Source organism: Vipera ursinii (assembly GCF_947247035.1).
Source record: "Vipera ursinii genome assembly, chromosome: 1".
NCBI classification, from domain to species: domain Eukaryota; kingdom Metazoa; phylum Chordata; class Lepidosauria; order Squamata; family Viperidae; genus Vipera; species Vipera ursinii.
In genome coordinates, this window is record NC_139512.1 from 214,373,193 (window position 1) to 214,387,527 (window position 14,335).

At 38.1% G+C, this 14,335-nt stretch overlaps 1 protein-coding gene across 2 annotated transcripts in view; it reads left to right on the forward strand.

Moving 5' to 3' along the window:
• NBAS (NBAS subunit of NRZ tethering complex) overlaps nucleotides 1-14,335 on the forward strand; it is a 175,961-nt gene that overhangs the window by 36,599 nt on the left and 125,027 nt on the right. For both annotated transcript variants that reach the window (XM_083348576.1, XM_083348577.1), the window contains exons 15-20: nucleotides 873-1,130; nucleotides 2,114-2,239; nucleotides 3,312-3,463; nucleotides 10,713-10,850; nucleotides 11,673-11,751; nucleotides 12,587-12,691. In XM_083348576.1, coding sequence (XP_083204702.1) covers nucleotides 873-1,130; nucleotides 2,114-2,239; nucleotides 3,312-3,463; nucleotides 10,713-10,850; nucleotides 11,673-11,751; nucleotides 12,587-12,691 — 858 coding nt within the window. The remainder of the gene's footprint in view (nucleotides 1-872; nucleotides 1,131-2,113; nucleotides 2,240-3,311; nucleotides 3,464-10,712; nucleotides 10,851-11,672; nucleotides 11,752-12,586; nucleotides 12,692-14,335) is intronic.

The following is a 14,335-nucleotide window of genomic DNA, read 5'->3' on the forward strand; positions in this document are numbered from 1 at the left end:
AGTCCTGCTAGAAATACTTTGAAACCTCCTCCCAGAGGGGAGCAACAGAAACAGACTGGGAAGTGGGTGTGGTGGGTCTCTAATGATGCTTCGACAGAGCGCTTATAAGCAGGGTCCTGAATAATGAGAAGCGAGCTTCCTATAATCTCTGCTCTCCTTACCTCTCTCTGTATGGACCTTCTATCTGAGGCTCTGCTACCACCAAACCAAACAGTGATGCAGTTTGTTAAAACGCTCTCAGTCGCGCCTCTGTAAAAAGTGGTCAGGACAGAAGGAGAAAGATGTGCTCTCCTCATCCAACACAGGAGATGCAGGCCCTGGTTTGCTTGCTTCACTAAGGATGACGTGTGGAGAGACCAAGTCAGATTGTTAGTTATCTGCACCCCCAGATACTTAATACTGTTGACCACCTCCACAGCTGCAGCCTTAATACAAAGTGGAGTCTGACTATGCTGTCTCTTTCTAAAATCAACAATGATCTCCTCCTTTTTATTAACATTCAAAACCAGGTTATTTTTATTGCACCAGTCCATCAAATCCTTCACCTCCAGTTTAATATCAGCATTTAATTTGTCAAGAAAAAAAATCATGCAGAATTCAAATGCCTCTTCCTCCTGCCCCCCCTTAAGAAATTCCCTTATTAAGCAAATTATAATCCAATGGGATGTACCATATCTTTACAGATATGTCCCATCCAGTATAATAACCTGGCTGCTTGAGAGGGAAATCGTTTTCTACTGATCTTTTGTTTGCTTGCTTCTCTTTGCTTCCAGCAGCTTTGTGGTAGCTTATTGCCTCTTTGGGTGCTGAAGCCTGACAGACTTAAAAGTGTGATACATTGTGCTGTTTAGTAAGAATGGCTTTCTTTGCAGTGTGAGGTGAAGTTTGCTCCAAAGAGATTGCGCTCAGAGAACAGGCCCGGTGATGAAGACGAAGGAGAAGATGACTCGGATTCAGATGATGAATTGTCTGCAAAGGCCCGCTATTTTGGTTACCTTAAGCAAGGACTTTATTTTGTAACCGAAATGGAGCGTTTTGCTCCTCCAAGGAAGCGTCCTCGCACAATTATAAAGAATTACCGACTTGTGAATCTGAGATCCACAACCCCTGAGGAGTTATACCAAAGGAAGGTAAGCCCTTCTCCAAGTAAGAGTGGTTTTTTTAAAAAAAATGCTTAAAATAGTGTAGGACCTGAAATTATTTGTACGTTTTAGATGGTTAAGTTTTGAGTTTATTTGTTTACTTATATCCTGCCTTTGTTATTTTCACAAATGACTCAAGGTGGCCAACATATCCAAACACACCATCCTGCTCCCATTTCCCCCACAACCCTTTGAGGTGAGTTGGGCTCAGAGAACGTGATTGGCCCAAGGTCACCCAATGGACTTTCATGCCCAAGGCTGGACTAGAACTCACAATTTCCTGGTTTCTAGCCAGGTGCAATTTACCAATAGACCAAACTGTCAGTGTTTTCATTAGATTTTGTTAGACTAATTTTGTTAGATTTGCATTCTAGGTAATGTGTTAGGATAGGAACTGTGGAGAAGTCTACTCATTTGTTTTCACATTCCACAAAAAAAGTGGTGGCTGTTTGGTTTTCTTATGAGAAGACTGGGGGAAATGGGCTTTCCCCATAGTTTTCTTCCACTTAATAAATGCTTAATGCCTTTCCTCAGCACAAAGTGTCTGCCAAGAGGAGATTTCTTTTTCTTGCTTAGGATTTAAAATTTGCAGTACCTTAGGAAAAATTCTCACTCTGGTAGCATAGTGGTTGCCATGTAACTGGTGTATAAATGTCAGGGGCACCTAGTATTATGTACTGTTTGCAAATTCCTTGTGTTGACTGTGTTAACCGAATTACAAACTTAGATGTCTTTCACTCTTAGTGTAGTAACACTGCTAGGTGTTCAGCACAAATGGAAAAGTTCTCAGGTTGTCCACTTTCACACTACACGTTGACCGATTGCTTTTGGCTCAGAACTATTACAGAGTCTCGGAATAAAAATAAGTGTTAAATGTTAAAATAATAAAATATTTTGCATCATAGAAGCTGACTCTTATAATGGAGCCCAGGTGAACTGCTTTGATTTCTATATGTTTGGGTTTTTTTTAGATTGATAATGAAGAATATGGGGAAGCTTTGGCACTAGCTCAGACATATGAACTTGATTCTGACCTTGTTTATCAGAGACAATGGAGGAAATCTGCTGTTAGTGTGGCTTCTATTCAAGATTATTTGGTAGGTTTTATTATGAAAAACAGTAAGTATATCAATCTTTCCAGAGGCTGTATCTATACAGAGCTTTGCAGATAAATTTAATAAGCAGGTAAGTAAGTTACGGATAGTCCTTGACTTACAACAGTTCATTTAGAGACTGTTGACAGTTACAGTGGCACTGGGGAAAAGTGATTTATGACCGTTTTTCACTCTTACCTCTGTTGCAGCATCCCCATGGTAGGTGATCATAATTCAGACAGTTGACAACTGACTCATATTTATGACGGTTGCAGTGTCCCCGGGTCACATGAAGCCCTTTTCTGATCTTTTCACAAGCAAAGTCAATGGGGAAGCCTGCTTCATTTAGCAGCAGTTGTTACTAACAACGGCATTGATTCACTTAACAACAGTGGCAAGAAAGATCGTAAAATGAGGCAAAATTCAATTAACAAATGTCTTGCTTAACACCAGAAATTTTGGGTTGTGGTTATAAGTCAAGGACTAACCGTAAATCACTCCTATTGTATACCCCAAAAGCTATTCCGAAGGATATAAAGAGATTTTCTTCAGTGTTATAAGGAGTTATATTGAAAAATTAAACGTGTTTAACCGAGCTTTCTTGCACAAACAGAAGGGCCTTTATGCTTGATGAAGATATATTTTGATCCCAATCGTTGGCAATATATTACAGATTATTATTATTTTTTTAGCCACGCAGATCAATATTCTCTGTCATGTGTCCAAAAGTAGAACTGAGTCTCTGGATCAGTTAATGGTAGAATCCTAAAGCCTGCTTATGGATTGAATGTAGCCTACTGGCTTTGATTTCCAATTCATGTGTTAGGTGGGAATAGTATTTTGTGAAACATTTATGATAAAGTGCTTTCCATGCTGAAAAGATATAAGATTCTTGCCTGAAATATTGAAGAGAATATTTGTTGGAGAGGCTGCATAGATGAAATAGTCCTAGATGGATACATGGATTAACTTGATATAGTGAAGCATTCAAAACTTTACTTCCTTACTTTATTATCAGAATGTTCTAAAAAAAAAGTCAATGTAGTTTTTCCCCTGTTATGTTTTTGTGGGGCAGAGCAAAATTAAGAAGCGTTCTTGGGTCCTTCATGAATGCCTGGAAAGAGTTCCTGAAAATGTGGATGCTGCTAAAGAATTGCTGCAGTATGGTTTAAAAGGGACAGACTTGGAGGCTCTTATAGCTACAGGGAAAAGAGAAGATGGTGGCAGGTTTGTTGGAATGGTTTTTTTGATTCCGCTGTCTTCTTTTGCGGTCTGTATTAAGAGATTCTCATAGCCTGTGCTTAAAAATAATTTGCGATGGATGCCTAACCTTCTCTGGTTCCTTTTGAATACCACAATCTTACAGAAAAATGGAATGCATGAACCTGGCTCCTTGCAAAACAATTTTCAAAAGAATAAAATTTGATTGCAAGAAAACCTTTTTAAAAATATATATTTTAAATATATTTATTGGTTTTTAACATACACCTTAATATTTGGTAAACAGCGTGTTATCTGGGTTAATGTTTAAAAAACAGTCAATAATAATTCTATAATTCTGTAGTCTGTATAATAGCTTTACTTCATTTCCTCTTCTTCCAATCATTTTCTCTTGCCAACCTTAAATTAATATGGTTCATATTTAATATCATATTAAATATGGTTCATATTTAAATAAATGACAATTAAATATAGAAAACTTTTATTCACAATAGCAATAATGCACTTGGAATCTTTCATGCCTGTAATCCTCTTTCCTAGTATCTTGGTATAAGTTTGACTCTGTTCCGCTAAGTCGGAAGCAGGCACCCAAATGTACTCATGACTTTAGAGAAGCTATTTATTTATTGATGCGTATCCCACCTTAAACCCTGGCTATGCCAGCTAGCAAGGGTTCCTGAAGAAAAAGCTGATGGCTGGAGGTGGCTGGTTAATTTTTGTAATCTAGTAATCTTAGTCCGTGTTTATACTTATAATTATGGAATATTTGTTTTATCTTCATGTAAGCCACTCAGAGTTGCCTGAATCGTGAGGTGGGTGGCAAATAAATTAAATTATTTTTACAAATAAGGTGGTGAACATATCCAACACACCTTCCTTCTTCTATTTTTCACACAACAACAAACCTGTGAAGTGGTTCGGCTGAGAGAGAGTGACCAGCCCAAAGTCACCCAGCTGACTTTCATGGATAACAACAACAACAACTTTTATTGATTAGCCCTTGGGCCATATCAAAGTACAAAGTTCCAGCAACAAACCGTCACCAAAACTAGATAAAAGCAATCCGAAATGGAATTTGATAAAATACAATTTAAAATGGAATTAAAATACAATTTAAGTTAAAATAGTAATAAAATGCAAATTTAAGATATAGATAAAATATGGAAACATTATATTTCGGAGTCGCCCTTACAATCTACCCCAATCAGTCCCACATATGCAGATCTTAACTGGATCATTTTGTTCAAATACTGTGCTACATTGGATGTTATTTTCAAGTTCTGGCCGGACATAAGGTAAGTTATTTTGATATGAGGATCCCAATGGGTCATTCGTTTGGTATATAGACCAAGATACCTGTCTCTCACCCTCTTATACAAACAACAGTCAAATAGGATGTGAGCCAGGTCCTCTACCTCTGCCGCTCCGCAAATGCAGAGACGCTCATTGTACGGTATAGCATGAAATCTCCCATATCTGACCATTGTGCCAAGCTGTTCAAATCTTGCTCTCGTAAATATCTCCCTAAGATGTTTTGGGAGTTGTGACTTCAAATAACTGTCCACTTGAAAAGTACATTTGTATTTACTCAGCCATTTCAAGTTACCCACCTTACTAAGGATAGCTATATCAGTTTGTGCTTCTATATCCTTAATTCTTTGGGCAACTCTTTTTTTAGATTGTTCTCCTGTTACGCAAGAAACAGGAAGGCCACAGCTTCTTACAAAATTTGTTAGTTTGGTGATCCAGGAGATTTGTGATTGTAGTTTTATTTGCTCTAGTAGGCATAATTTGGGGAGTCTATCAGTCTCCATTTCATTAACTTTGCACCAGTAGTTATAAGCTCTAATTTTAGATAATGCCTGAATTGTATGAATTCCCAATTCAGCTCTAACTGCTGCAGCAGATGTTCTTGGATCTACACCCAAAATGCATCTCAGATGCTGGGACTGTGTTCGTTCTAAAGCTGTGGTTGAATAAAGACCCCAAATTTCTGCTCCATACAAGAGCATTGTCGTAACCTTAGCCTTATAAACTTTGAGTAGTGGAGCTAGGGACCCTGGGTAACTATGATTCTTTAGTTTGAGCAATAAATTCAAACGGGCTTTTGCTCTAAATGTACTTCGTTGATGATGGCAGGCCCAAGATCCAGTCTTGGAAAAAGTTACTCCCAAATATACAAAGGTATTAACCTGTTCAATTGGTTCACCGTCTAATTGCCACTTATGTCTCTGATGGTTTCTTCCAAACACCATTATTTTCGATTTGGATTTGCTAATAATTAGGGAGTTATCCTGGCAATAAGAGCTGAATCTTCTTAATAGCCTACGTAATCCTACTTGTGAGTATGATAATAAAATCATATCATCAGCATAAAGCAAGCTGTTACAGTAAGTATTTAGGATCATCGGCATGTGTACCATGGTATCCTTCATTAACCCTGGCAAATCATTGATGTATAAATTAAATAATAATGGGGCCAGGATACACCCTTGCCTTATCCCTTTATTTGTGTGAATCCTATTAGTCAGGGCCCCATTAACCCCATACCGCACCCTCAAACAGGTACTTGTGTAAAGGGCTTTAATCAAAGCCAGAAGTCTGGGTTCTATTTTAAGAGATGTCAATTTACTCCATAGTACGTCTCTATTTACCATATCAAATGCTGCTGTAAGGTCTATAAAAGCAGCAAACAGGGGTCTCCTCTTATAGGCATATTTGGCAATTAGATGGTTCAAAACAAAGCAGTTATCAATAGTAGATCTGTTCTGTCTAAAACCTGCTTGTTCTTCTGTGAGGATGTTGTTTTCCTCTACCCAGATTTCAATTCTGTTCAAAAGGTACCTAGCATATATTTTTGCTACAATGTCAATCAGGCTGATGGGCCTATAATTACTAGGATCCTTTTTATTCCCTTTTTTATATATAGGGACAACTATTGCCATCTTCCACCCGTCTGGTATATGGCAGGTGTTATTTATGTGTGTAAAAAGACCTGCTAATACAGGGCCCCACCAGTTGGGAAATTTCTTAAATAATTCTGCTGGTAAAAAATCCTCGCCTGGGGCTTTATTGCTCTTTAAGCTTTTAATAATGGACTGTATCTCCTTTTCTGAAACTGGTGGCCAAGGGGGGAGGGTTCTCGGATTTACCAAATCACTGTTTAAAAATAATTTCTTTACCGGTTCGGTGGGGGCAAACAAGCACTGATAATAATTCTCCCAGTCCGCAGCAGAGATTGGTATGTCAAATGCAAATCTCCGTTCCTTCAGAATACCTGCTACTGAGTGCCAAAATAATACTGAATTATGACTTCTGGCAGCCAACTCAAGTTCTGACCAGATTGAAATGGCAAAACGTTTTTTCTTTAATGTTATAGTTTTTTTATATTCCCTTCTTGTGTGCAGCATCTTAGCTTGTATATGGGCAGTAGGATTCCTCTGGGCAAGCCTCATGGCTGCCTTCAATTTCTTTTTCTGTCGCTGGCAATCAGGATCAAACCAGCGAGGTCTACCCACTTGGGCTCTTTTTGTAGTAGGTTTAGCTGTTAGGTGTTTCTTCAGTATGTTACACAGATTGGAGAATGCATTGAAGGCTGACATCCAGTCAGTAGTAGATGACTGTATTGTTCTAGCCCACTTAGTAGCATTCTCTGTTTTAAGGCATTCTAATATTGCCTTAGTATCAACTTTGGCCCAAATTAACCTTTTATTTTGGGTCACCTCTACCTTTTTGGTGAGCCATCTGTCAGCCATGTTATATGGTCTTAAATCTGAGCGGCCTCGCAATGTCACACTTACAGGCTGATGGTCGCTATTGTCGCTAAGGTGTACTGTGACCTCTGAGAAGAGGTCAGCCTTATCTCTAGACACACAAAAGAGATCCAGTACACTACTTGAATTGGCTGAGTGGTATGTATAAGGGTATGTATAATTCTTGTCCTTACCTCCCAAAATTTGGAGATTACCCTTAAAAATTAAGGAGACTAGGAGCAGGCCAGCGGCATTACTTTTACAGTCTCTTGAGAGCCACTGAGGATGGTTATCAAAGAACTCCCCTGGGATTCCCTTCTTCTGGGCAAGCTCATACAGAGAGGGACCCAGTCTAGCGTTCAGATCTCCTAATAATACCACTATGGACTGAGGGTACAATATAGATAAATCTTCTAAGATAACTTCCAAGCCCATCCAATATTCAAAATTATAGTGCTGGGATGTGCTTGGAGGAATGTACACATTTACCAATATTAACTCAAACTGGTCATATTCAAATTTGACAGCTAGAAAGTACGGATACTTATCTTCATTATATAATTTCTCTCCCTGCCATTGCAACTCTTCCTTTATAAGAATGCATAGCCCACCAGAGGGTCTCCCTTTGTTCTTTGTTTTTAGGGCTGGGGAGGCCCATCCCTGAAAGCCTGGCAATTGTACTGGTTCATCCACTTCGGTTAGCCAGGTTTCTTGAAAGGCTATTACGTCAAATCTAGAAAGAAAGCTCATTAGTCCACTATCAACCATCCTTTTCCAGCCAGCTATGTTCCAGGTCATCAACTGTATGGGGTTCTCAGAAGCAACGTGGTCTGACTTGGTTGATTGGCTAGATGGTGGAAATGCCAGATGTCAACTTGACAATGGAGCTGGGTCAATATCATCTAAGCTTCCCATATAAACACAGTTGTTGTGAGGTTCGATATTTCTCCTCGTGGGTTGCAGAACTTGTTGTTGCTCCTCTATATCTCGGTTGCCAGTGTGCCTCTGCTCTTGCTCCAAGAATGATTTTTTTTCCAAAGAGCAGGTACTCTGGCTTAAGTCAATAAATGTAGATTTATGTCCATTTTTGGAGGGGCATGACTGAGGGTTCATCTTGTGGAGAGATGTTGTGGGAACTTCTAAATCAAATGAGGATGGAAGCTGGATTATTTCCTTAGTGTTTGTCAGCTTAGAGGGCACTGTGTGATGAAGCCCTTTGTCTTTCAGTTGTTCCTCAGAGGCTGGGTCAGTCAGTGCAGTTACTCCACTCTCAGCCTGTGTGACAACACCTTTTTTTACTGTTGAGGTAAAGGCAGATTGTTGATTAAATATCTTGTCACAAGGTTGCGTGTTTAGTGGATCCAAATTAAATAGAGGCTTTGCTGTAGATTGGGTTGTTGTCAGTGCCTCTTTTAGGTCGTCCAATCTTTGAATGATGTTAACTTGCTCAGGTTCTGGCAATGCACTGAATAGGTCAATCAACATTTCCTCTGGCACATCCTCAGCAGTTCCTGCAGCTGTGGGTAACACAGTTCGTATATTGCTTCTTTGCTTTCTCAGGGTCAGTTCAGTTGCAGCAGCCTCAGGCTTAGTAGTGTGAGGGCTGTTGCAGCCTAGATTTAAAGCGACAGTTCCCTCTTGGTGACGCTGTTTCAGGAGTGGGCACACTTTTTCTGAGCAAAAGACCCTTATTGGAAATATAGAGAAAAAGCTCAGAAAGGGCTTCATTCTGAAGAGCATGGAGGGAATTGTGGGCTGCTTGAATGATAGGAGAATTCTCATACATTGTGTTCTTGCTGGCAGCCACTCTACATGTAGTAGATCTATCAGAGTGGATTCACAGCGGAGCAGCTGGCTCAGGGACAGCCTAATAGCTTTTCTATTGCTCCAACGCCCTCTATTTACTCTCTTGTCATAAATTTGCAAAGTAACCTGGTTAGTTTGCAGATTGTAGTTATATTGGTCATCTCTTAGACCTTTGCCTGATTGAGTGTTTTCTCTGTAGGTGTTCAAATTTTTGGGAGGAGAACAAGGTCCTTCTCTACTTTCACCTTCTGAGTTAGCCATCCCATGTCTGTCCATGGTTATCCTCCCAAGTCCTTCCACAGTATTTGGGTGGCTCCTAACAAACTCTGCAAAAGACTCTTTCAGACAATCAACCTTATCCATGACAATTGACAAGAGATTATATATTGAGTTTACAGTTTGGGCTGTAAGCAAACATTGTCTAGAGAGGAAGTCTGTCACATTTTCCCCCTTCAAATTTGCTACATCTCCCTCCTGTGTAAAAGAGGCTGTTGCCAGATTCCAAGGAGGGGAGCCATTCTCCAAGAGGGAGGAGGACAACTCCACATGCTGTCTGCTCTCCAGTTCAGTTTGTAAGTCCCATTCCGATGAGTCACATAAATTAAATTTATCTGATAAGGTGCCTGCAAATGAGTTACTTACTGGAGCAGACTGTCTGTTTGCAATATAATCCTCCATTTTCTGCTGCTTCAAAGGCTTGGATATACTTTCTGCTGCAGAGTGCTGTCTCTTCCTTCTTTTCCCCATTCAGGTTTGTTAAAACAGGTTTAAAAATAAGTTTAAAACTATGGTTTAAAAAGTTGAAATGGGTTAAAAATGGGTTTAAAAAGTTTAAAAGAGGTAGGTTAAAATACAATATTAAAAGAGGTTAAAAAGTTAAAATAAAAATAAAGTAAAATAAAATAAAACCTTTACTTTTGGAGGAGCTCTTTACAGCCTTTGCTGCCTCTCCACCATCTTGGCTCCGCCCCCGACTTTCATGGATAAGATGAAAACTGAACTCAGGATCTCCCATTTTCTGCCTTTAACTACCACATCAAACTTCATGAGCACAGTGCCAAAAGAGCAATGCCTTTACCACTTGTAGTCCCTGGACTATGTGTCAGTCCTTAAATTCCACTTGGGACTGTTTTATTCATCAAGTGATCTAAAAATGGCGTAAATAAAACATGTTATGTTTTGCTGCAAATGACAGTTCTGTCACTTCAGCTCCAGTCGTTCTGTTAAACATTTGTTGACAACATTTTTCACAAAATGCAAAGTAAAGGTTTTAGCCAGTCTATTAGTTGTTTTTCAAAGAACCATTTTGCTGTCTGCAGTTTTATAAGCACTTCTTTTAAATTTGATTTTTACATCTAAGTATATCTGGACATTTTAAAAACATAGCCTCAGTAAGTTATACACACCCAAGTCTACTTTACTGAAATAAAAAAGTACAAATAGCAATATTTTTAATAAGGTTTTCACTGATACTTTATTGTACCAGCATAAACCCATTATATTGAAATATTTGTGGTGTTTCATTTAATAGATAAGAGCAAAAAAAAATCATCTGCTGAAAAGGGCAAAAACACTGCAATTTTTAAAATATATATATATATTGTAATCTAAAAGTTCAAAAGCTATAAATTGAAAAAAAAATGGCTATTGATTAAATAATCAGTTTTTTTATTCTTTCATTATTGTTATTCCCCCAGATTTATCTTACCGGGTGATGTAGACATTGATGAACTACTTTATGAAGAATTTTCAACACCAGAGGAAGAAGCAGAGTATAGAAAGGAGCAGGAAGCTATAAAGCGTCAAGAACTTCTAGAATCAGTAAACTTCTCAAAGTAAATGAATTTACTAACTTCAATCTCTTCTTGCTTTTTGTAATGTTCAAATGTATGCTTATGAAGAGTTAAATACATTCTGATTCCAACTGGAGTAATATATAATGTATATAACCAAACAGTATTCTTTGAATAATCCAATTTATTGAATTTCCTATTGAGGCTTAAAATGCGGAAACGGTTACACAAACACTAATAATTTTTAAGTTGTCTAATGCACAACTGGTTGCTTTAAAATGGCCTTTCTCTACTGGAGATTCTCAAGTTGTGTTATACTTCAACTGCCTGAGTCCTTATCCAGCATGTGAACGGTTCCTCTAGAGCAGGGGTGTCAAACTCACCACGTCATGTGACATGTGACGTATCGTGACTTTTTTCCCCTTGCTGGAGCTGGGGTGGGTGCGGCTTCCACATGACGCATCCGGCCCATGGGCCGGCAGTTTGACACCCCTGCTCTAGAGTATTCATTCAGATGAGATCTGAGTGTATATAATGCTTACCTGCCTGCAATGTAGGTGAATTTCTTCAAAAGAAAAAAAAATATTTAGATACAAATCCTAAATTATGCATGGCGCTTTGGATAAGGGCCATCACTATGTAATATAAGACATTTGATGGGATTCCAACTGTATCATTTGGTACATCCAGGTGATCAAATAATGCAGCTAGAAATATTTAAAGCTAGATTGAAATTACTTTTTAAAAGATATATTCCTTGCTTAAAACTGGATGTCAATATGTATGATTTTATTTGGGTTATTTTTTTTCTTGCCAGTCTTTGAAAACATATAAAACTCTCTCCACAATTTTATTAAAAAACAGATTAACTCTGGAACAGAAAGAATTATGTCGCTGCAGGTTGAAACTCCTAACCTTTTTGGATCGGCTTGCAACATATGAGGTACATCATATTTAAACTGTGGGTTGTATTGGTTGACCTGCACCTCGTTATACAGGTAGTCCTCAATTACAACAGTTCATTTAGTGACCATTCAAAATTTACAGTGGTACTGAAAAAAGTGACTTATGAGCGTTTTGCACACTTAACGGCCGTTGCAGTATCCCTGTTGTCATGTGATCAAAATTTAGATGTTTGGCAGTTGACTCATATTTATGACAGTTGCAGTGTTCCGGGATCATGTCATTTTCCCGACCTTCTGACAAGCAAAATCAATAGGGAAGCCAGATTCACTTAACAACCATGCTACTACTAACTTTATGATGATTTACTTAACAACTGTGGCAAGAAAGGTCATAAAATGCGGCAAAATTTCTGTTGCTAAGTTGTCTCGCTTAGCAACAGAAATTTTGGGCTCAATTATGGTTGTAAATTTAGGACTACCTGTACAAAGGTACAAAAGGTTCGTTTGACCTTTCTTTATATTTTCAATCTGTTATGTGGATTTTAGTTATCACAAATAATGAACATCAAGACTGTATTTTAACAACATTTTTTACATTAGGAATGCTACATGGATGCTAAAATTTGCATTTTAATAAGATTTCTTCTTTTTATCATCTTCTTTCTCCAACAAATCAGATTTTTTAAGTTCACGTATGTGCAATTTTTTGGGCTTTTAATGTAATTTTGTAAAAAAAAGAAAAAGCTGGAATGAAAATATACAAAGCTTCTGCCTCTCTGTAATGCGCTCAAAACAGCAATGTCACAACACTTAAACCACATATAGACTAAGAACTAATATCTTTACTTAAATAATGCTTTTTTTTTCCTTTAGGAAATCCTTGGAGGACCACATGCTGCTGAGCAAAATTATGATGCAGAATTTTTCAGGAAGTTCCGCAATCAAAATATTGTGCTCTCTGCAAGAACATATGCTCGGGTATACCCTCCCTTAACTTGTACTAAGGTTTTCCTATAGATTAGAAGTTTTTAAATTGGTATTTAATGACGCCAGCATAAAATGCAGCACAGTGGTTCTCAGGTCTATTTGGAAGTAAACCATGTTGAGTGCTAGCAGCTTATTCTCAAGCAAAGTACATTTGTACAGTACCTGTGGAGTCAGATTGAAATACGATTTCTATTCGGCATGCAGTAATTCATGTGTTATCTTCATTTGATATGGAATAGAGAGTAAAGGGTTCTTTTGCTCCTTTCTCCACATGGCTTTATCCCATACTTCGGAGGAAACTGTGTCCCTCAGTCACTTTCTGTCGGGAGATAATATGTGAGGTCTCTTTTTAGTGATAATAGACTTCTGGGGGGGGACACTTTTTTCCTATCTAAATATTAATGACATGCTGGCTTGCTGATGAAAAGAATACTGACAGATTAGTCTCGGCTTATTGATCATAATCAATGGATACTTAACATGCAGTATGATACTTACCTGAAAGGAAGGCATCTCCCACTAAGGACAAATAGATCCTCCCCCAACAAAAATACAGACAAGGAAACCTTGCAGTATCCATCTTTTCTCCTAGTATTGATAACTCTGGGCTGTTTGTTTGGTCTCCGAGCTTGGCGATTTGGTTGCAAACGTTTCATCTCCATTCGGGGGGATATCTTCAGCGCGCTTTGAGTAACTGTCTGAAACCTACTCTGAAACAACTCCAAAGTAAATGTGTGTGACAAATGAATATGTTAATGTGCATTTGTGTATGCACATATACCCACCAGAAGCCACATTTCAAAAAAGGCAGAATCTGCTCTGTGTGTGTATGTATGTATGCATGTATGTATATGTGTATGTGTATATATGTATGTATGTGTGTGTGTATATAAGTGTTTGTGTGTGTGTGTGTGTGTTAAGTATTTATCAAGTCTTTTGAAATACCTTGCTAGTTAAATCTTTCCTGTTTCAGCCTATCCCAGCCTATATACATACATATACATATACATATACATATACATACATACATACATATATATATATATATATATATATATATATATATATATATATATATATGCAAATTATTCAAATTGCTAATAAAGAATTTGGGAGGCTAAAGATGATCATTTCGAACTCTTTATGTTCTCATCAGTTAGTCATACCCTTTATCTGAGATTCGAACCTGGGCTGATTATATATATCTGATTGTATATATCAGGCAGTGTTTTAACTTCCTGAAAAAAAGCCTTGACAAATACTTAAACATATATATATATATATATATATATATATATATATATATATATATATATATATATATATATATATATATATGCATCTTTGGTTATTCGGGTTTTTCCCCGCGTAGAACTAAAGGTGTAGGGGCGACGTTTCGACGGAATCCCATCCGTCATCATCAGGCTGGTGGCTTCTGCTTCCTTCTTCTGGGAGAAGCATGTGGCTGTTTGTTCCTCTTTTTTAAACTGCCAGAGGGGGTGTGTTCTGTGGGTGGTGTGCTCTGATTGGGTGGGGGGTAAGTGTGTTCTGATTGGGTGGGAGTGTGTTTTGAATGGTGGGTGTGTTCTGATTGGGTGGGGGTGTGTTTTGAGTGGATGGGCTGGTCTCAGCTGC